Raw genomic sequence first — 22,846 nt, 5'->3', positions numbered from 1 at the left:
CATGCAATCGAAGAAACAGTTATTAAGCAATTGCTCACCTCAGTCTTAGTGAATATTGTGGAATAATTATTATTTTCACTAAGCCTGAGGCGAATAGTTGTTTAAGTATCATTGCACGGGTGCTTTCAAATTCTGTTGTAAATTCGTTTTGTTGTTGAACCATGAAAAAATTACCTTTGTACAGGACCGTAAAGAGAAACTTAAAATAGTTATGAAAATGTAATAGGAAGCCCCGTGTTCCAACACCAAATTTTCGTGACAAATTTGCAAGGAAATGTGTCGCAGCTCGAGGGAAGAATTGACGATGAGTTGTTGGATGTTCAATGGTTAACATGGTACACTTACGCAAAGTTTTTCTGTCCCACGTATCTGGCGCCAAAGAATTTTCTTGTGAGAACCTTGAATATGCGCCAGAGAGCACTTATTCTATAGTGTACAAAGTTCATCTGATCTTTTTAAAAAAACAATATTTTACCTGTAAATATATGAAAATCATATGTGCTCACTGCGGTGAAGAAACGAATGTAAGAGATCCTCGCAGCTATAAACACTACTGAACTAGTAGTTGAAATAAGACCTGGAAAAAATTCAGGCCCGTACCTGTAGATGTTAGTCGAGGGTCAAAACTTGTCGTTTTTCAACACCTTTTTTTTCTTCTTGATTAAAACGATTTTCAGCAATATTTTAGAGGCCACTCTTGCGGTAACCTGCGTGAATTTGCATTCCTACTATTGTCACACTCCTTCAACTGAGGCTATAACTGAGATAACAGGTAAGCTTCTCTGGCATTTTCTTAGTAACCTTTTTGCTATCCGACAAATTTCAACATGAATGGGAACAATGCAAGGTCCATACATGCAAGGTTCGTACGTGCAATATCCGTTCGTGCAAGGTTTACGTGCAAGGTCCGTACGTGCGTGCGTCATTTCTTTGTACCACTTAGTTCGTCACTTAGTCAATAAGTATGTTTTCTTAATCTCTATTCATGAAATACGGTGAGCCGAAGAACTGGCGTCTACTTCGTCAACAGGCTAATGCATTGTCACGTATCAACCTGAACCTAAAGATTACATAAAACTGAGGCCGGCTCTCTTAGTCTTTGAAGGTAAGTACTTATTGAAATACCCGTAGAAGGTAAACAAATAATCAATTTGAAAGTTCCTGATTTTTATGTAAAAGCGTTTATCGATGGAATCTTCTGAAATAAACCGTCAGTTTGACACGGATCGTCGGACGAATCCCTTTTGCATTTGATTTTGGGAGGAATACATCCACTTTAAACGAGCAGGGTATTTACCGACTTCTGATATTTCCCAAAAGGAAAACTCGCTTAAATTATATTTTTATCATAAATTGCATTTATCAAGCTTTCTTTGAATGTATACTTCGCTTGGATTTTAGAGAAACTAGCGCACGTACGACATATTTATCACATAAACTGCGGTGTCATACAAAGATTTCTGGCCCTGAGAAAAGTAGTAACAAGACACGTGAAAAAATATCGTATTTTTTCACGTGTGTTGATATAGCCGATCAGCTGCTGACACGTCACTCGCCTCTAGCGCCACTCGGTCAGGTTGATGAATGAACGGCAAAGTCTTCACGATTCTCAATACAAGTTGGTTGTCAGAGGTTTCCGTATCGCTGACAGACAGTGAGGTTCGTATTTCGAAATTTGATATCATCCGCTGGTCTTATATCAATTATTTTGTTACCGAGAACCGGTATCCGGGAGGAACGGACTCAGCCGTCGACGTTAATGCAGTGATACTAACAAAGGTGGCAAATCGTGTCTGATTAAGACTTCTTCTCGGGGATTATTCAACATCATAGCCCACCCATCAAAGCTAATTTTCGTCATTTAATGCAAAATCACTGGACGGTTATCACGCAGTAACCTCCAATATTTGTCCTCCGATTATTTGAGTCGAAAAGAAACAAAGCCTACAAAAAAAAGCCAGCTCAAGAGCTTCACCCCTTCATCTTTATCATTTTGTATGGAAGAAAAAGAGGCTTGTTTTATAGAGTCTAGAGATAATTACACAAAAGACTGGTCTCAAATGCTCTTCAATTAAATGTATTTGTTTACGTCAATTGTGCGCATCCACATTCAGATCAACTCTGGCTTTTTGACGAGTAGTTTTTGCGCTTCACGTATAAAAAATAGACAGTCAAAGACTGCATGTGGCTACTGATTTAACACAATTTTTATAGCATTGAAAATAAATCAGAGGTTGTCTAATGACGCTACAAGGTAGTGTAGCAGAATATTTGTCTTACATGCAAAACAAAAAACTGTTCGCATCCCACATACTTATGAGTACCCTGTCCAAGAACATATTATCTAATGGACACTCAGCCAATAATTAAATGGTAGCAAATGATAATATCCTCAATAATAATTATGATAACGATAGTAATATAATAACAATTTAAGGGGCTGGCTCGAACGCCTCATGGTTCCTCTAGCCTCTGGGCCTTAGCAATGATAAATGTATCTTTACTTCTTTCAATTTCGTCTGTTAGGTATAAATAATTTTCTTATTTTATTGAAATTTCATTTTTTGAGACTTAAGTTTCATAGAAAAAGGCATTACGCGTTTTTTGGATATTCCGCCATTCCACTAATCCACCATTTCTCCGCTCCATCATTCTGTTGCATAACTCAAAGGAATCGTATTTTTCTGCTTGCTCGCTTCGCAAATTTATGGCGGCCCTATTCGGTGTAAGTCGCTAACTCAAAAAGAGATATTCTCTCTTTACAAAGAAAAAAATTTTCCTCAATTGCTTTGATGATGAGTAGATCACATCTATTGAGATACTTCTGCAAAGAAGAGTTTTTATTAAATTATGCGTCAGTGGATGTTACTGTGAACTTATTTTGAGATGTTAATCGTCTTTAGTAGTGTCACGGCAAGATCTGAAAATATTATATCTTCTGAACACTATAATTTGATGATTTAAGTGTCGAAATGCTCTCTCTTCTTGTTGTCTATCCATGAATGTCATTAGAGAGACTTATATTTTTTCACCATTTTGGGAGAACTGAACCTAGATGATGGTGTGTCGATTCGTACGAGTCGTACAAGTCGTCGATTCATGAATATTCATTTCGATTCATGTATCATTTGTTTCTGTGGCAACCATTCAAACTTCGCAGCTAAGAACACTACTGAAACGAGTAGTTCAAAATAGGACCTGAAAAAAATTCATGCCCGTACGGGATTTGAACCCATGACCTCTACGATACCGGTGCAGCGCTCTACCAGCTGAGCTAACAAGCCAACTGGGAGCTGGTAAATGTGTTGAGTCTAAATAAACCATCCAAGTAATGAACTTTACTTGGATGGTTTATTTGGACCCAACACATTTACCAGCTCCCAGTTGGCAAGTAAAGTTCATTACTCGCAGAGGTCATGGGTTCAAATCCTGTTCGGGCCTGAATTTTTTTCAGGTTCTATTTTCAACTACTCGTTTCAGTAGTGTTCTTAGCTGCGAGGATCTCTTAATTTCATCTCTTCACCACAGTGAAAATATATGAATTTCATATATCTAAAATCATCATCCATTCAAACTTGTTCGATGCGTTAGTAATAGCGAGCGTCTTCACAGACAATGTTGTTTTATCGAGGTTCTTGTATGTTACATTTTATCGGAGAAAGCTCTTTAAAAGTAAACGACTTCATTAGATCATCAGTGGTGTGAGGTGAAAAACTGTTAGTCTCCCTAGTGAGGGGCACGGGTCGTACGACTCGTGAATACATCACACGACTCGTACAAGCCATACGACGCGTGAATATATTGGACGACTCGTGATTACATTAGACAACTTGTATCAAGCCGTGGTATTGGACATGCTTGGAGGGTTAAACAGGTTTTTACAGTACAAAATAACCAACTGTTCAAATAACCGTACAATATCGCAGAATACTTTTACAGTATTCGCGCGTCATTTGTACTCTACTTTGTGCAGTTGGATAATAACATTTACATGTACTCGCAACTTTTTGGCGAAAATTTCTAATGTGTGAGGTAAAAAAATGGTAGTCTCCCTAGTGAGGGGCACGGGTTGTACGACTCGTGAATACATCACACGACTCGTGAATATATTAGACGACTCGCGGGAGTCGTACGACTCGTGAATACATTAGACAACTTGTATCAAGCCGTGGTATTAGACATGCTTGGAGGGTTAAACAGGTTTTTATAGTACAAAATAACCAACTGTCCAAATAACCGTACAATATCGCAAAATATTTTTACAGTATTCGCGCGTCATTTGTACTCTTCTTTGTGCAGTTGGATAATAACAACAGTTACATGTACTAATGCCACCAAAATTTCTGAGTTAAAAGCTAAATACATTTTCTGTAGACTCACACGCTGGTAGTTGTTTTCAGGTTTTTAAGATGCTTCAGTTTAACAAGGTCTTACCACTTTCTCTGGGTTGCGCAAGGAGATGGGTCACCCGCAGATTCATGTCAACACTGAACACTCAGGAGGAGAGAAAGTACGATTCTACATGTAAGGATGTTGGCAGCGTCAATGTTCCTAACCCATATATTCCAAATTTTGCAGGTCTGTGACTAAATTCACATTTATACACACAAGAAATGAAGTGTACTTAAAAATATACACCGTAGCACACCAACCTGTCTTTGTACTTTTCGTTACACGAGAAATGTGATTTTTTGAAACCAACTGACTGTGACCCCAACCGACTGCATGATCGATCGACTTCTTGACAGACAGACTTTGCGAAGTTTTGCTCTAATGGAATGCGAAAAGATTTTGATTTGATGCGATTTTCTTTGATCAAATAATTCTTGGTTTAATTTCAAGACTCTTCACAAACAATTAAGCAATATCATCCTTACAGGTGAAAATATCAAACCGCTGCAATGGAAAATGTACACTAAAAGTCACATTCCAGCCATATTGAACACATACTGGCCTCGAGGGGTTCAGTCAGTGGACCCTCTGCCATACCTAGCAGCGGCATCCGTTCTGCCGATGCGCACAAACAATTACGTGGTTACTCAGCTGATCGACTGGTCTGCTGTACCGGATGATCCTATGTTTCAACTCACCTTTCCACAACCAGGTAAGCTACAAGAATTTAGTATTAGGGATTTTGTTAGCAATAAAACGGTTTAGTTAAGCCATAGCCACGTCAAGAGGTGTCAAGCCACGTTAATCGTGGCGAGTTTAACTTGTCCTTGAGCAAGACATGCAAGCGAATTTACTGACAGCGTTGATAGTGAATTAGCCACCGTTATGGGCTTTTAAGGCGCGATTCACTATAACGAGGGGTCAACGCTCGAAACGTCAGCTTTAGAATCTATACTATGCCTAATTCACATTATTAACTCGGTTGATAAAACGAAATTATCTTTTATTTCATCATAGATTGATACATGGACACTCGCTGATATTTTGTGCCCATTATGAAGACTTGGCTACTAATATTTGTCCCTGGGCGCCCTTGAGGGCACTTAATGAAATAAAAGTCATATGATAGATTCAGCCAAACTGATTGATTGCTGTAGTGATCAGCGGTATTTTCTACAATGTAGTAGATATGCGTCTAGAGGACTGGTGGTGTGTAGAGTCGGCCATGTTTTAATAACCTTTGTGATTTAGCTCATTAAACTACGTTCATCCAGCTCCATCATAGTCTCGAGTGATGATTATTATAATTGCCTTTCCTGGCCATCCTTAGCGATGAGAAAATTGCGTTACTGAGGGCACCTCAGGTGTGTTCCGACAAATTTAAGGGGCTCTAACTTTCTAAACGAACTACGTAAAGGGTTTGAACTCTTCCTTTGACATTTGACAGTTGATAGCACTTTTCATTTCTTATCCTTTCGTGTTTTTTCTTTATCAGGAATGGTGTCACCTGACGACCTACACAACATCCTGAATGCCATGCGTGATAATAAAAGTCGGGTTTCTCTTCGAAAAAAAGTGGAAAAAATTCGAACATCCATGAATCCGCATCCAGCCAACCAGAAAACTATGAATGTGCCACGTGAGAATGGCGAAGAGCTACCTGGGATGCAGCACAAATATCGAGAAACGGTTCTCTTCTTTCCCGCCGAAGGTATATCACTACTTTCTAATATTAGCTTGGTTGTTAACATGCGTTCACACTTTCCAGCTAACATCGCAGAGAAGTGCTTAACAGAGTTAAACCTCAAGAAAAGAAATGATGCTCACAGGTGGACTGCACTTTAAGCAATTGCCTAGAAGAAGATGGTAAAAGATTCAGGTTTCGACGGGATTTACACCCGTGCCTTCCCGCTTCTACCAACTGAGCTTCAAAGCCACATGTGGGAAGCGAAGCAAATTTTAGAGGGTTTATCCTTCCCGTTAAGGAATCCTTTTATGAAATAAATTTATTTCATTAAAAAAAAACTGTGAGAAAAAAAAAACAAACAAAAAACTGTGAGAGTTAAAACCATTTTTTTTGTTGTAAGGGAACTCCACTCACTTCCATTCCGCTCTCTGTTCTGTTAGCTCGACTGACTCTTGCACTTTAAAATTACAGACAAACTGATTATATTCGTATCGCCAGAAAACATTGTGCCATCATTGAAACTACTTTCAGTTAGTTCGTAATCGTCTCAAGATAGCTTTTATTAAGAAATCCCTTGTGCAGTGACCATGGTAACTCACAGGTCAATGCTTTTGATAGGTCAGTGGTGCCACACGTTCTGTACGTATTGTTTCCGTTGGGCCCAGTTTACCGCGGTTGGATCTCCGCAAGCCTTCCAGTCATATGATTCTGAGAAACTGGCAAGTTATATTCGAAAACACAAAGGTACACTTTTGAAAAATCGCTTCAATATCTGAACACTGGCATTGTAGTTATGCAATCAATAATCCAATCGTGTGTTATCCACTTATAGTTGGCTGATCGAGCCTCCACGGCGGGGATATCCGGGTACAATAATGATAGTGATCATATGTAGTATGTGACATTCGGGAATACTTGCATGTTTTTCAATAAAAGCACACGCGTAGGGCCTGACGGGTCATATGATATTTAGGTAACAAAGCTACTAAATTTAGTTGCGTAAGAGTGCTTTACGTTTCCAATTTTTGCAAGGTGTCAGAAGAGTGTGACATATTGCCAGGACTGAAAGAAAAGAACATTTAGCTTAGTTTTTCTCAACATTATAGCCGAGATTGTAGAGTTGCAGGCTTAGTGGTGCCTTGAGAAATCTTTACGCATCATTCTACGGCATGAATGTACGCAGATGTATGGCCAAATTGGTTCGTAACGACTTTGCATAAATTGTGATTTGGTCCTTTTTAAAGCAAGATTGAGAGAATTTTGGAAATATTTCAGTTACCATCGTACATGTTTTAAATAAAGATAAAAATTATGACACGACCGTGAGCGATGACTAGCTGGGATCGGGAATTTCTTTTTGATATCACTGTATTACAAGAAACGGATCAGTTTTTTTCGATTGACTGGTAAGTCACAAAAGCCAATCTTTGTTCACGTTAATATCGTAGGAAACCAATGAGAACATGTAAAAGTTCCAAGCGTGGGAAAAACGCGAGTGACCGAGACATGATATATTTTGGTTCAAAATCGGATTGGCTGAGGGCGTGGTATGAGATCTCAGCGATTGTAGCAAGGTGATACCAAAGTAATTTCGGGTTATTCTCAACAGCAGATTGAATATTTAGATAGATGATCGCAAAGTAATGTAAACCGTTACTAGTCACTTGAATCCTCCTTTCCCAGCTAATGAGATGACGTTAAATATCAGTTTTCACTCAATTTCTCATGTAGGAATAAGAGATGTTTTATTTACCGGTGGTGACCCTATGGTGATGACAACAAAACAGCTTGAAAGATACATCCACCCACTCCTCCAGGATCCAACACTCGACCACTTAAGGACTATCAGGATTGGTACCAAGTCTCTTGCTTATTGGCCTTACCGTTATGTCACAAATGATGACGCTGACGATTTACTACGGTAAATTAAATGCTTTTCAGTTTGGGTTTTGATGATGATCACTTACATGGCGGCGTTTGGTCCTTAGAGTTTCTCGCAGGTCCTAAAGTCAGTAGGATTAATGACTAGTTACGAGAGCTTGCAAAAATAAAAGAATCAAAACAACGGTTCTGAAATTAATGTCGGTAGCTCCCAGACCGTGCACAATCTTTTGTTCTTAAGCTCACACTCTGTGACTGAGTAAATTAATGGGATACCTCTTTTTCTAAGCTAGTTCAGTGCGATTTTCTTGGAATGCTATTGTGTCCGGTCATGTCCAAAACAGGCAATCAAAACTGAGAAGATATATATATATATTAGGGAAATCTGGGTTTATTTACCATATCTTTCAATTAAGTAACTGTGGCTAACACTGAGTACCAGCGGTAAAGGCATTCGCTCCTCTTCCCTATCTCGCACATCAATCGCCTTTCTCTCATGACTTATTTTTAATAACTTTCTTCACTTTTCAGGCTGTTCGAAACAGTCACTATGTCCGGTCGACATCTTGCCATCATGGCTCATGTGTCCCACCCCCGTGAACTCCAATCACCTGTCGTCAGGGAAGCCATCCGACGGATACGCATGACCGGAGCAGTCATTCGCTCTCAGGCTCCATTGATCCATCATGTCAATGCAGACCCGTGGGTCTGGGTTGAAATGTGGCAGACCCAGCTCTCTCTCGGCATGATTCCTTATTACATGTTCGTAGAGCGGGACACTGGTGCTAAACATTATTTTGAAGTTCCACTGGTCGAGGCCTCACGAATCTATCACGAAGCTATTCGGCGAGTTTCCGGAGTTGCGAGAACGGTGCGCGGTCCGTCCATGTCCGCTGCTCCAGGAAAAGTACATTTGTTAGGAACTGCAGAAGTTGCCAATGAAAAGGTATTCGTCTTGCAATTCCTTCAGGCACGAAATCCTCAATGGACTGGACGACCGTTTTTTGCAAAATACGACAAGAGAGCAGCATGGTTGGACCAGTTAAAACCGGCGTTTGGAGAAGAGCAGTTTTTTTACGAGAATGAGCTCAAAGGGTTAGAGGACGCTGAAAATTCCTCAGGAGTTCTCTTTCAGTATCAATAAATTGTCCAGTTCCGAAAGAGAAAAGAAAAGAGTTTATTAACAGAAACCAATTCGCAAATTCAATTTCTTTTCTTCTCGATTGGTTCCTTTCACGCTCATCAACAATCCCTGTGATAAACGACCGCTTAGTTCAGGGTGATACAGTCCCGCTTTACAGTCAATAGCATTCAACTAACTAATCAGCTTGATTTAGTTTAATTAGTCAGTAGCAGCTTAATGTGAGTTCCTTGATACCAGAATCATCTGAGAAAGTTTCCAGCCTCGAAATGTCTTTGGTAGAAATTTAGATAAGGAGAGTCATTATAATAGCACACTTACTGCGTGACAGATTTCTTCCAACTATATTTAATATTGAGTCCTTAAATACTACAGCTGTTGTTCTCTCATTAGTAAGTCGATCTATTCTCAACTCTGATACTTTAATATTTTGGCCTTGAAAGGCTCGGTGGCAATCCACGTTATTTACACATTATAATTGCATAATTTGATTCTCGTTTTGTACATACAAGTGTATTCCCTGTACATATAATACACAGGCAGACGATAGCGTGACCAATTATCGTGCTAGTCACGCCAGGTCTGAGTAATGTTATCTCAGCTGTAAATGAAATTTTCAGATGACGTCTTTTCGTCCACTTCTACGTTCCGGTTTTTCATCTAATCATTGCAAATTCTCTCCGCTAAAAGTTTGATTCCAATGTGGGTAATAAACTTTCTAAAATAACTCATTCAAAGCCTTCGTTAAAACCAGGATTCCGTAACACTTTCATTAGTGAATTAAAACAATAAAATTATTTTATCATACATATATTTTTTAAAGTTAAACTTGCTTTATCAAGCTCACTTGTAAAAAATTGACACTTTAACTCGCTCTCATATAGCTCTGCTGATTTTACGTTTTCTAAAACGTACTTGAACAGAATCTTGAACGACTGGGTTACTTTAGAAAGACTACCGCAGGCCATCATCGATAGTACGAACGTGCACCCATCCCTACCCTTGAGAAACGACAAAAGTGACCAGAGTCGAGCGATGATCTAATTCACATAACAATCTTTAGTTACAAGTCACCAATCACAAACACGACAACCACTCAACAAAAGGCCACAACTTCTACCACATTAACATCACGGTTAACCGAAAAGACAGAAAACCTTCAGGTTTGTTTGCGCCTGCCAGTACATTTTAAAAGACAATGCTAATTTTTTCCTAAGTTCACAGTATGGTCGCAGCTTATAATTTACAGGGTTAAGTACAAAGTCAGCTTACTTAAGAGTTACTTTCCTTGCGTGAATCAGCAGCGCTTCCAGACTCAGAACCATTCTCCTCTTCCTCAATTATTTCATCTTTCAAGGATGTCTCTATCATCATCAACTCCTCGTCAGATCCTTCTACTTCTTGTCGTTCGCTTTCATCTGTTTCGATCTTATTTAATTTTCGTTTTTCTCTTTCTTCTTGCTTAATAACCTCTAACCACATTTTGTAATTATTTTCAATGTTCTTCGTGAGATCGCTTGTTATCTTCCGTCGCTTTCGACGTCGGGACTTCTTTGGCTTCCTTCGCTGTTGTTCTTCTTCGGTACTCCTCGGTGATTCTTCGCTGGAGTCTTCATCGTCGCTCTCCAAGTCCGAACTACTGGCTTCGACATCGACCCACTCCCCCGGTAGAAGTCCGGCGTTTGCGTACGCATTGTATAAAGGAGCAACCAGATGATTGATGAATGATTCTTGAAGCTGCGCCACGTGAGGATGATCACGGTCCATATAAGGAGATATAGGCATGCCTCGCCTAAGCTCGTCATCTCCCTGAAATAAACGAGAGAAGTGAATTGAAATTAAGAGCAAGACGTATCACAATCTTGAAACACAGGAATGCATACCACTGTCCTACTGTTGAAACCATCGTGTGTCGGAAATGACAAAAAATTCTACAATAAAAGTATCAGCGGAAGAAACAAAATGGACTGGCTAGGGTGCCAGAACCTAGTTCTCTAATCTTTAAATTTAAATTTTAAAATATGGCTTCGGGCCGTTAAGTTACCAGGACTTTTGAGAGACGGGCCCCAGCGCACTTACCGTAAGGCCACGTAACATAACAAAAACATATCATTTAATATTAGACTATGTAATCTAGGCATAAATTTTCTTTCTCCCTTTTTCTTTTCCCATTACCTGCTCGTAGAACTCTTCAACAATCCTCTCGGTCCAGCGAGTGTGTAAGTCCCTACGCTTACTCGGTCCTGAAATGTCCGCCATTTTGATGCATATCTGGAGGGTCAGAAGTCGATCAGCTTCTTGCGACCAATCTATTCCACCACCCTCTTCAGAAATCTGTCAAAAAAAAAAGAACGAAAATTAATTAAAATCGACTTGCTTTCATTCTAAACCAAGTTAAGTTTGACTAAACCTCGAATTGCTTGAATTTAAAACCAATTTAAGATTGCCTAAAACTTGACTTGCTTGCATTCTAAACAAGTAAAGATTGTCAAAACCTGGACTTGCTTGCATTTAATACCAAGTTAAGATTGCTTTAACTCTTGAGCGTCAACTGGCCGACTTATCAAAGGATACCTAAAGCAAAGTCTTCTCAGTGGATCAGTTTTATGAAATAAAAATTGCCCCTTTATGTTATGAATATAATTTCTTTTACTATTCTTTGATGCAAGTAACGGAAATAACTCGCAACAACAGTCTACTTTTCTTTACCTTGGCATTAAACTCGGAGAGCAAATCAAAGTGTCTCTTGAGATCTGTGGCCAGAATAGCTTCAATCGCAAGAAACCTGAAGCGTTTGAATTCCACAGGTTCTAACCCGCACAAGAAGTTAAACTTTGGATCTGACATAAGAAGTGAGAATGCAGCAGCGGCGTGATGATTCTCCAACACTGATCTGTCGTTATACAATAAAGCCTGAAAAAAAATAGGAAACGTGTTTAGGGCACAAGAATCTGTAACCTGTAAAACAAACAAAAATAAAACACCTCTGAAGGAACGCAAAAGATCAGTTATTAATTAAACGCCGAAAGTCGTATGGTGTTATTTCATAAAACCCTTTGACCCCATAGAATGACTAATATAATTTCTCCTTTCACCGAATAAATGAGATCTTGATTGTGAAACAAATTATCTCTATCGGCACTTTACGAAATTTATGGCGCAAAGTATGGAGAATATGCATACTGACGTCAGTGCGTAAAAGGGTTAACTACGTACTAAGACTGGTCTGCAAAACTCGCGCTACCCTTTCAGCCAATCAAATGCAAAACTACAACCGATCATGACTTGGTAGCTGCGTTCTTCTGCGCTTATGGCCATTAAATGAACATTATTTCACTCTGAGTTCTCATTGGTTCCTTACAATATTTACCTTTGTTCTGATTGGCCCTTGTCATAACTTTACTTTTGGTTTTGGTTTTTGCGACACAACATCAAAAAGCACTCACGTTTGAAAACATTCGTTAAGGAGAGGAAAGGACAACATTAAATACTCTTCCTCTAATACAATGTGTGGCCTCTTTCGCAACAGATCTTCAGCGATGTCACGCAGGGCTAATCTCAAAGAGCAGCTACACAGGACAACACAGTACATAACCATCAAGTAACGCGAGATCGTTTAAAACTGGATAAACTTACTTGCTGCGATAGAGTTGACACAAGAAAAGCGTTTGTCCTTCCCGGGTGATCATAATCGTGCATGGTGGCTGCAGTGTACAATGCCAGTAGTTCCAGTTGAGGAATAGAGTCCATTAAGATTCCATAATCACCAGTATTACTCTTCTGCCGTCCTTCCCCGTTTAGTCCGCTGTCCGAATCCGACTCGCTATCATCGCCAAGTTTTAAGCTTGATGGACCAAAGCCAGGAATCTTCTTTGTTGTCATAAAGAACACGCCATGAAGAACATCCGAAGCATGCATACAGTTGTGGTCTAAATACAGCATAGAAATTAACCATTAAAATGTAATCCTATGTGTGACAAGCATATAATTTCTCCTTAAAGTAACACGGCTACCTCATACATTTAGGTAATGAGAATACAACTAAAGTGCCTCTTGATTGTTCACCACATTCTCCAAGACAGTACCATGGGTTGTGATTAGAGAACAGTATAGAGAGGAAGCGTTTTGACAGTCAAAGTCAAATTTCTGAGAAAAACGGATTCACACCAGCAAAGTGTTCTTAGCGGGTGTAATTGTCAGACAATTATGTTTTGTTGTATCTAGATTTTAGCCCGGAATCCTTGACAAGAGACACTTGGTTGAACTCTCATTTCCCTTAACTTTTCTGAAATTTCCTTCGACAATCGTAAATGTCAAGTAATCGACACAAACAAATCTGGACCTTAACAAGTTTTTTTCCTTGCGAAATTTTTCACCAAAACTAGAACGTCCGTTTCTGATCGCGAAAACATGTCAATGATCGATCTCAGTTGAAATCCTATGACTATTTTCTATTTTCAACCACATGGAAAACTGTTTAAAAAGGAAATTTTTCAAGGGAAAAAGACGCGTATGTGGCATAACCAGTACTTTTTAACATGTACAATTATTACAACATTGTCGAACCTTTTCTCATGTCAGAACTGAGCACATTGAAAGCATCAACGACTTAAGAGCTGATTCGTCGCCCCCTTAAGACTCTGCGTTTACCAAAATCTCGACTCAAGTATATCACCAAATAATCAGGTCTGAACATGAGTAAAAGTGGAAGAGGAATTATTTTTATAAAAAACTCTGCGCGATATTTTACGCCTTCTAACCGATCTAGATCACAAAACTTCCTCATGGCAAAATAGACTGCACAAAAAATCAACCCAGTCACACAGAACAAATCTTACTTACAAGGAATATCGTGGTACCCACTTTCCAATGCAAAGAAAAAACTGAGGAATTTGTCCTCTGGAATTTTAAATGCCTCAAAAAGTCCAACTTTCTGAAACACTTTGTATGTAACCTGCAGCAAAAAGACATATATAAACTGAAATTTCTTAACTGAAAAAAAGCGTATTATTGTGTGGAAAAAAGCAGCAGCTTTACGGTTTGTTTTCTTCAAGGTGGCTATTTCCTGTGTAGGAAACTTACCCTTGATGGCCTTTAACACAATTTATGCGGGTTAATAATTCTTCTGCGGGTTAATAATTCTTTCAACCACGCAATCCCCTCCCCCCCCCCCAACCCATCACATTCCCTTGCGACCGAAAAGTGAACAAGTCGGTAAATATCATAAATTGTACATTTCCAACAAGTTTCATCCTTACCTGAGTCAATATATTTCCATGTTCGCAAGCATCAAATATCGGAAAATTCCAGTCCGAGATTTGATCTAGTAGTTTATCAAGTTCTTTTGATTTGGGTAAAACCGGATTCTCCTCAACACTGTCCGCTTTCTTGACAGACTCATTACTTGTTTGATTATTGTCTTTTTCTTGTTTTGTTGACGAGGGATTTGCGTGACAGTCACAGTCACATGGTTTAGATTTCCCCACAGTATCAACGACGTCTTCCGTCTCTTTCTCCTGCTCTGCCTGATCGAGAGCATCTTTGACAAGTTGCGTTTCTTCTTTACTAAGTCTTCTGAACACATTCGAAGAAGTAAACATCCTATCGGGCGACTTCCGTAGAAGACTAGGAGACGAAGAAGTCGGCGTTGCCGCAGCCCGATCAGGCGAACGCCTTTGGAGAAGAGGAGAGCCAGATGGGGCCATGTCCGGGGAAAGCTTTCGCGACAGACCCGGTGAAGCCTGAGTGGGAAAGCTGTGGCTGAAGCAAGCGGGTCTATGCTTGGTGTAAGTCTCTTGAGGACCGTTTTTCGTGCTGGTAATATTAGCGCCTTCTGCTAGTGAAGACTTTTGAGGGCTCTTATTTGCGTGACTAACAGTATTGTGCTCAGTGAATGTCACAACAGGTGTTGTGCGACCCACTGTGACGTCAGGATCTAGAGTAGGCATGCCAGTGGCGGAGGTTGTGGTCGTCCACGTGCTTGACATGCGCCTCCCTTGGGAATTTAACGTGCGCCTTATTCGCTGGAGTTGCTGAAAAAAAGATCGTCAGTTTCGATGTAAATGGTTTCCTTGTTTTCTATGTAAACAATTTAAAACGCGTTATGTAGTCTGCGATTGCGCACTGGCTATCAGAATCACTTTCGCAAATGAACATGACTTAAAGCAACAGAAAATGGGAGAGAAGAGTTTTGTGGTTTTACTAGTTAGAGAAATTAACATAACAATCCGATCAGTGCTACTTATGTGGTCACAGGCCTTCAAAACTTTTGGCAGAAATCATGTGTAATTTTGAATTTGTAATACAAATCACAAGAGCCATCCTGCCATCTTTTTTTTTTCCTGGGTGGGAAGCTGTAGCTTATTGAAACTAACCCTTCAACATTTCGACAAGTTTCTCTGACAGTTTGCTAGAGCCTACTCCTACCCTTGTAGGTGGAATGGGGCACTGAAAGAGGGAAGTGTCTTTCTCATGAACACAAAACAAAACGTGATTGATTCCAGCCAGGGTTTAACAACCCAACTGCAGAAGGTCCCTTGAACCTCAAAACACCCTTTCTTATCTCTTTCACACCCATAAAAGACTAAAATGTGAACGTACTAACTGGGGAATACTGTCTGATTTACCACCAAATTCTCACAGCCCAAGTTATCAGAAATGTATGGCAGACAGCGTGTGGAGAACTGAAATTTATATATTGGGAGCAAATGGATTACACTGCACCTAGATCAACTGACAATGCACTCACCCCAACCATTGGCAAAGGCATGTCATCCTTAAGATCTGGTTGATCTCTCACTTTGTCCTCCTGACTCTCATCCCGGAATTTTTCTATAAGGGGTGACATGGCGGAAACAAATGGCCGCTGTACTGCATGGAAAGCAGTGGGTGGTGCGATCATTGTGCTGATTATTTTAAGGGTGCTTGCCACATTAGGAGGCACATTAGAATCTGCTAGTAGGTCAGAGATCATGCCATGAGCTTCTCCCAGTGTTGTGCAGTCTATAGAACCCTGCAACCAAAAATGGCTAAAAGTTACAACAGCCACCATCAGTTATTAAGTGCATACTGTGTATTATTGTAATGAATAAATTCAAGTCCTCCAAAAAAACAAACAAACAAACGACAAAAACCAAAAGAAAGTTAAGAATTCTCCTGAACAAGCTCTCACTCTCTAGGCATGAAACTGGTCTAATGTATCTTGTGCCCATGATTACAACTGCAAAACCTAGGAAGTGCCTGTTATGCCATATGGAACGTTCAGTGGAAAAATTCAGCCATTGGCACTTCTTCATCCAATGCATTTTGCCCACAGCCAGCCCTAAACAACAACCCTGCTTATCAAACACATCTTTTGCTTTCTCTTATCAAAAGTATAAGCAGATGTCCCCTACTTCATAAAAATAAATAGAATGGAGCAACACTTTCACTGTCAAAAGATTTGTCTGAGGTGACTTTCAAATTTATTTGCTCCAAGGTGAAAATGTTTGTAGTATTTCATTCCTACCAAGAAAAAAACAACTATGTCTCCATGCTATCTTCCCCATTCAGATGCCATAAACATCTTTTACTTTCATTCTATAAATATATCTCATTAGATATTTAAAGAATCCAAAATTTGCAATAATTACCAATGAAATGAAAGGAATGGCCTGGAGATTAAAAGACCCCCTGTGTCCATTAAATGTTCATAAAAGGCCATTTGTAATGAAGACAAAAAAATAAAATGCAACTGCTCTGACCTTAAGTCCAAAAAAATAACATTTAGGACAAATAAGTCTGTTTGCTTTGACTATGCATTGTGCAGGTCACAGAATCACAATAACATATACATGTGTACTTAGACAAGGAATTCTTTTCAAGTTTAAGTGTTTAAATAACAAAGGTCAGCTTTCAGCAGTAAAAACAAATTAATAATTTTTCCGGCTCTGATCAACTTACAGCTAAATAGAAAATGACAACTCAATTCATGGGCATGAAAAGCCTCCAAACCCAGAAAATACACACAATCTGCTCAAAATTTTTGCCAAATTCTCAACAAAAGCAATCGGCAAAGAGGTTTTCCCCTCCATGATGTTATTGCATTTTATCACTTTATCAATTATAAGTTTTACTGAAACAAATTCAATGTCCATCAGAGTTTTTCTACTGCTTTGCTTAGTGATGCTGTCATAGAGAAATAAATTGTTGCTAGACTTTCTTGTCAAATCTTTTTCAAATACAGGTGACTCTTGGTTAAAATAAGAAGCTGTGATCATTAAAAATAAGGAATAGCTCACACTACAGAAATGATTCAACGGAACAAACGACATTGAACTGCTGCGTAAAATACACAGCAAGACATCTTCACAAACCATGATTACCTTAGGTAAATTTTAACACGCTGCTATCATATAAAACTGAATAAATAAAAATGTAGATTTTATTTAATAGTTAACTTATGCATATTTCATAACATGTGGATCATATTTTACACCTTGCTATAGCTGATTGAGTTCTTAAAACCTTTCAGAAAAATGTCACAGTTACAGTTTAAACCTTGGCAGACAATACAGCTTAGAAGTTAATTCTTTTTATAAAGTATGTAAACCAATGATTCAGAGCACTGGACTACTGAGAACACTTGAATGAAAAACAATCAAACTTAAAAAGTGAAAGCTACACTCAAACAAAAATTTGTTAGATTTTCAGATACTACAAAGGGCTGAGTGCATGATTCCAATTTTTTTGTCAACAACCATTTTGACAAATATGTTTATGTACCCAAATGCATTTATATCTTATAACAGAAGGTAAAATATTCTCTCCGTAAAAATTACCCACAATTTCTAAGATAGTTAAGTTTGTTAACCCATCACTTCAGCAAAAAATGGGAAAAAATATCCCTAGATTCGTTTCAAATCACAAGAGAACATCAAAAAAATATAATCATAAAAGCAGCTTTTTCTTCTTTGATAGCATCCATGGAGATGAATTCGTTCGAAAAATCACAACATTCGCAAGCTGTTTTCCATTTAAATGTGCATTCCCTTATAGTAAGTAGAGTGGAAAATGTTATGCATGTAAACAATCTTTGATAATTTGTTTGGCATGTGCTTGTCTTCCTGACCTGATGACACTCACAAGGTATCAATAAAGTCAAAACGTATGTTCTTTAGCAGGAAGAAAACAAAGATCACATATATAAAAATTCCCCATGACATTCACGAGTCTTGGTGCGCCAACAGATATATGGAATTTTTACACTACCTGGGTTTCAAAGAAAACAATCAAAGCTCTTCCTGAGCTTTAAGTAACTTGATAGTGGAAAGAATTTCTATATATCTTTTTCAACAACACTCAGCCTGTAGCCACTTAAGATGACAACACCAGCTAAAATCACACGGCTTTAAACTAATTTAATCGTCCTTGTAAAATGCCTTTCCTCATCTTTGGATGCGTAAATGTGATTGACAAATCAAATCTGATCTGATCTCTTTTCGGTATTTATTTATTTGCTCAGTTAGTAAGCATACTCTTGAAGAAAATTGCTATTTGGTTTCGGGGCGAATTCATAAATTAACCGCTATCCTTGACCACCAAATACCGAACAGTCTCGGATGTTTATCCCTTAATAAACAATGTGGGCGAAAACAATATTCCATACTGAACACGCGTAAGAAGAGACGATCTCGAAAGCAAAACAGCAAAAATTACTTCGACAATGAATTCGATTAGCAGTTCCCGCGCTAGCAAAACAGACAGAAACCTTCTCCCTATTGTCGCACCATCTGCAAACAAGAAGAGGGAAATTGGAATTGTTATCATCACCGCAAAACACTAAGCCGTGTTCTCGACTCCCGAGCATATTGATTTTTTTTATCAAGATTAGCTCGGTACTACAATTTCGAGCACAAAGTTATTAGCCTTAATTTGCCAAACCGAAGGGCGATTTTGACTTGTGGGAAGCGAGCAGTTGTTGTTTATCTCATTTGCAAGATCTACAATTACATCTCGAGTCGCACAATGAGATTTGGCCCAAGTGTACCGTGTTTCATTGAGTCAGGCCATGAAGCAATCACCGAAACCCCGATGAAGGTCGTCTAAAAATCAATAACGAAAATAATAGTGTGGATTTGTCCATATGGCTTCGCCTCAAAGAAATATCACTTATAGAACAAATCCTTACCATTTTGCATTTTGCCGAGCCATGCCAGATTAGGAATAATTTCCATAACAAATGTTGAAGAACTAACAAAGAAATGATAATATATTGCACACCGAGAAATTGGCGAGGATTGCAGGTGATTCCAGATAACTGGCGTTGCTAAGATTAGAGATCCTTTGAGCTCCATAAATCTTGCCGCACCACTTGCGAGTATTTTAAACCTTCTAAGCCTCGACTTCGAACATCATCCATCCAAAGTCAAGTAATAAAACGTAAACATGTGCTACACGCAGAAATTGCGACATGATATTTCGCAAGATTTTTTCTATAATCGCACTCATGAAAGTTTAATGCATGTTCGTGTGTACACCGCGTACATTGGGTTTTCTCCCTGCCGCTTGTCGAACACTCCATCGCATGGAAAAGAACAACATTGAAATAAATCAAAGAGGCCGCTTGCACTCGAACTGGCTTTCTCGAATAGAGCAACACCAACGCGACTATCAAAATATAAACAGAAGGCAAATGGTAAACAGCATTACAATAAATGAAGGAAAATGTAAAACGAACGCCTTGCTACTCGATCATGTACTGTTAAATATTAGACGAATCTTGATGCAAAATGCATCTCTGTCTGAAAAACCGTGGCTTGACAGGTCAAAGATCTTGGGCAGTTATAAACTGCTCTTCCAACCCATTAATATAAAGATCGTAATCTATAGCTAAGGAAATGAATGAGGCTTTCACATAGATTTACCTACCTTGGTTTGGATTCCAAGCGCTGGAAGAGAAGTTCTTCTTCTACTGTTCAAACTGCTAGTCGAGGAAACGCTTGAAGTTCGTCTCCGTATTAGAGGCGCTTTGCTTTGAATGGTCTCGCCCGGGGATGGAGAAAACCATGCTTGAATGTTTCTTGATAATATCAGCCCACTAAACGCTGAAAAATAGGCTAGAAATGGCCGCAAAAAAGACGGAATATCACGAAGTGTAATCCAACATGACAATCGAGCGGTTGTAAGTAACAACAGCGCTATACTTGTGGGTAGAATTTTAAGTTTAGAAAATACAAGTGTTACGAGTCCAGCCATCACGAGAGTAAAGAGAAAAGTAGTTCGCAGGAAATCCGATCCACCAAGGATAACTTGTGTACAAAGCTCTCCTAACAGACAAACGGGGAACACAGCGTACGAGATCTGGCTCTTGCAGTATTTATGAATGAGAAGTTCGGCCCAATAAAACACACAAATCAAGCAAACAAGCGGTAAAAATATTGTAAAGATACGCTGAACCACCGAGCAAAATCCATGAAGAACTCCTTCTGGCACTGAGGCGAAGACAAGCCATAGTAGGCAGAGCAAAATAAATCCACTACCCGATTCTACAGGCCCAATTCGCACCTTACCATTCAACAACGTCCAAGATGTGAAGTGCGGTCTGTCAAGCGAAGCGACCGTAGTCGTAATATATCCATTGTAGGATTCTTTTTCTTTGTCCTTAAGCTGGGGTTCTTTTAGAAGATTAAGCTCGCCTGGAGGAGCCATTTTTATTTATCCCATTCGGAAAATTGCAAGAATAAAAGAGGACAAATTCATAGCCAAGAATTCCGCTCGACTATTCCATGCTCGCTCCCTTGCTTACTTTTGTTTCGCCAGCGAAACGTCTCTTTCGGTTCGTGTAGCAGCGCCAGGTATCCTGGGAAAGGAACTGGACCAATCAGGTAACAGAATTTTATCAATTATTGTTGATCATTTGAGTCGTTGACGTCATTGCTGTCACGCGAAATCCCTTTGACAATTTTTTTCAGCAATGAAGTTAAAGTAAAAAGGTTGATTCGTACGCAATTGATCTTTCCTTTTGCCTAAATTAAGCACTGTGTTACGCAAATAACTCAACAAAATAGCGCCTAATAACTCAAAGGGGCGAAAATGGCCCGAAATTACTATGATAATTTTGTTCCCTAAAATGCAAAACAGGGCAGTGGTGAATGTTAATTTGTGCGTCCACTGCGACATAATTTTGACAAAAAAGGAAAATCATTGGCTTCGTCGACGTGCAATTATAGATTTCAATTCGCCAATCAATGGAAATGTAGCGAACAGGCCATTCAAATCTAAAACATATGGATTATGTTTGTAAAAAATCTGAAAAAGAGATAAACAGAACGATGACAATCGCATAACGAAATCCATTTTGGGTCGTCACAAAAGTTCCCTTTATCCGCGCGCGATCCGGCAAAACAAAATAGAAAGACGCGGCGTAATTTAAAGTTTCTTCATTGATGCATCAATGCACCATGTACCAAAGTAATTTTCAAATTCGCGGAAACAATCGGACAATTTAGTAAGGTTTCCGACAAAACAACTCAAGATTTCAAAACACTGAAAACTACAATGTTTTCATTTGTTCGACGTAAGACTAAAATATTTAATTTTATTGTCGGCCTTTTTAAATCCATTAAAATTCGCCCTCTTTTGTCTACAGAAACAAAAGAAATAATTCGCCGTTTAAAGAAAAATGTGGATTTGCCTTAATATGATCTATATATTTATACATTCAATTAAACACTGGAGATAAAAATGTCCCAACTGGAGCCGTTGTCAGACAAAACTTTTGATTTCTTCACCAGTTAGTGTTTATGACAAGTAAACATTTGAAGACCCCGACTTTGGTAAACAAGGTTGATTAATTTCCCAAAGCCATAAAGATCGTAACAACATAGGAGGCCTCAGGAGGAGACCCACTCAAAACGTGTTATTACTTTTATGGTCGCGAGGGGAAATTTTTTGGAAAAAAAAAATTGCAAAAGTAAATGATCTTTTGTCACCCATCCAGATGGGAATATTCTTGGGTTTTCCATTACAAAATGTTTTTGCCTAGCACAATCGACTTAAAATCAATCATGAAAAACTTATTTTGATAAAGCAAAAGATATGATGAAATGATAAAAATCTGCGGCATTTTCAATTGCATTTTTCGAGCGGAGGATCTTTTTTCCGTTTAGATTTTTTCCTAGGCTTGTTAGACACATTTTTATTCCTTATTGCTAACAAAAGAATAAAATTAGTATTCCTGTTTTGTTAAGTGTGTTACAGTTTGCGACAGCATGGGAGTACTAAGTTAGAGTTTCTTTTCTTTGCAAAGCCGATAAAATGATGAGTCTTAACATACTGCTATCCCAAGCTTTCAATCTGGGGAACCTTGCTGCGCGTAGTGTAAACTGCGAGAGTTTGTTTGTGAATAGAAAAAGGGATCACCTAAGTTACCAGCAGAACGCATCATTTTGATAGTGGTAAACGGCAAAAATACAATATCGGTGTGCCCGCAGATTAAAGCCGGTATTAACGGACTAAAAGAAAGACCAAGTTAATTCACATATCACATCCATGGTCTTTGTCAGACGCATTTAAGCACCAGATCGAACATCTCATAGTCCCATATATCCATATGTATCTGTCGCGCTCCGATTGGTCGTTACCCATAATCTAACAGAGGTCAGACGCCTAAATGACGTCAATGAAATTTGTTTACTTTGCTTTTCGAAAATGGCAAACGGTTTTAAAATATTTGCGAGATATTTTTGGATAAACTCAGTAAGCGA

The 22,846-nt window shown here is 38.9% G+C and overlaps 2 protein-coding genes across 7 annotated transcripts; one reads left to right on the top strand and one right to left on the bottom strand.

Annotated features, from left to right (window-relative positions):
* Window positions 1-985: 985 nt before the first annotated feature.
* On the top strand, window positions 986-9,284 carry LOC131796681 (putative L-lysine 2,3-aminomutase aq_1632). 6 transcript variants are annotated; one of them, XM_066165437.1, is made up of 7 exons: window positions 986-1,105; window positions 4,401-4,524; window positions 4,880-5,104; window positions 5,888-6,103; window positions 6,698-6,823; window positions 7,811-8,000; window positions 8,492-9,284. In XM_066165437.1, exons 2-7 carry the CDS (start codon window positions 4,410-4,412, stop codon window positions 9,102-9,104), a joined length of 1,485 nt encoding a protein of 494 aa, XP_066021534.1. In that variant the 5' UTR covers window positions 986-1,105; window positions 4,401-4,409; the 3' UTR covers window positions 9,105-9,284. The 6 variants fall into 6 exon arrangements, with proteins under 6 accessions (XP_066021534.1, XP_066021517.1, XP_066021532.1 ...); XM_066165420.1 differs by having other exon boundaries at window positions 4,401-4,578; XM_066165435.1 differs by lacking the exon at window positions 986-1,105 and adding an exon at window positions 3,856-3,874 and having other exon boundaries at window positions 4,401-4,578.
* Window positions 9,285-9,429: 145 nt separating this feature from the next.
* Window positions 9,430-20,925, bottom strand: LOC131796680 (cGMP-inhibited 3',5'-cyclic phosphodiesterase 3A-like). The gene is made up of 8 exons (XM_059114288.2): window positions 20,010-20,925; window positions 15,850-16,113; window positions 14,360-15,133; window positions 13,944-14,055; window positions 12,738-13,030; window positions 11,811-12,014; window positions 11,277-11,435; window positions 9,430-10,910 (listed from the first exon to the last, which is right to left on the bottom strand). The coding sequence occupies exons 1-8, from the start codon at window positions 20,787-20,789 to the stop codon at window positions 10,374-10,376; spliced, it is 3,123 nt and encodes a 1,040-aa protein (XP_058970271.2). The 5' UTR covers window positions 20,790-20,925; the 3' UTR covers window positions 9,430-10,373.
* Between the last annotated feature and the right edge of the window lie 1,921 nt (window positions 20,926-22,846).

This window comes from Pocillopora verrucosa, chromosome 1 (genome assembly GCF_036669915.1).
Source record: "Pocillopora verrucosa isolate sample1 chromosome 1, ASM3666991v2, whole genome shotgun sequence".
NCBI lineage: Eukaryota > Metazoa > Cnidaria > Anthozoa > Scleractinia > Pocilloporidae > Pocillopora > Pocillopora verrucosa.
The sequence above is the reverse complement of the archived record's forward strand: the minus strand, read 5'-3'. Positions and strand labels throughout refer to the sequence as shown.

Coding starts and splice junctions, on each gene's coding strand:
- LOC131796681 (XM_066165420.1), top strand. CDS start 4,410: ATGCTTCAGTTTAACAAGGTCTTACCACTTTCTCTGGGTTGCGCAAGG. Junction 4,579..4,879: donor ATATATTCCAAATTTTGCAG/GTCTGTGACTAA, acceptor TCATCCTTACAG/GTGAAAATATCAAACCGCTG. Junction 6,104..6,697: donor TCTCTTCTTTCCCGCCGAAG/GTATATCACTAC, acceptor TGCTTTTGATAG/GTCAGTGGTGCCACACGTTC.
- LOC131796680 (XM_059114288.2), bottom strand. CDS start 20,789: ATGGCTCCTCCAGGCGAGCTTAATCTTCTAAAAGAACCCCAGCTTAAG. Junction 15,134..15,849: donor TGCCTTTGCCAATGGTTGGG/GTGAGTGCATTG, acceptor TCTTTTTTTCAG/CAACTCCAGCGAATAAGGCG. Junction 12,015..12,737: donor TGTCAACTCTATCGCAGCAA/GTAAGTTTATCC, acceptor ATTTTTTTTCAG/GCTTTATTGTATAACGACAG.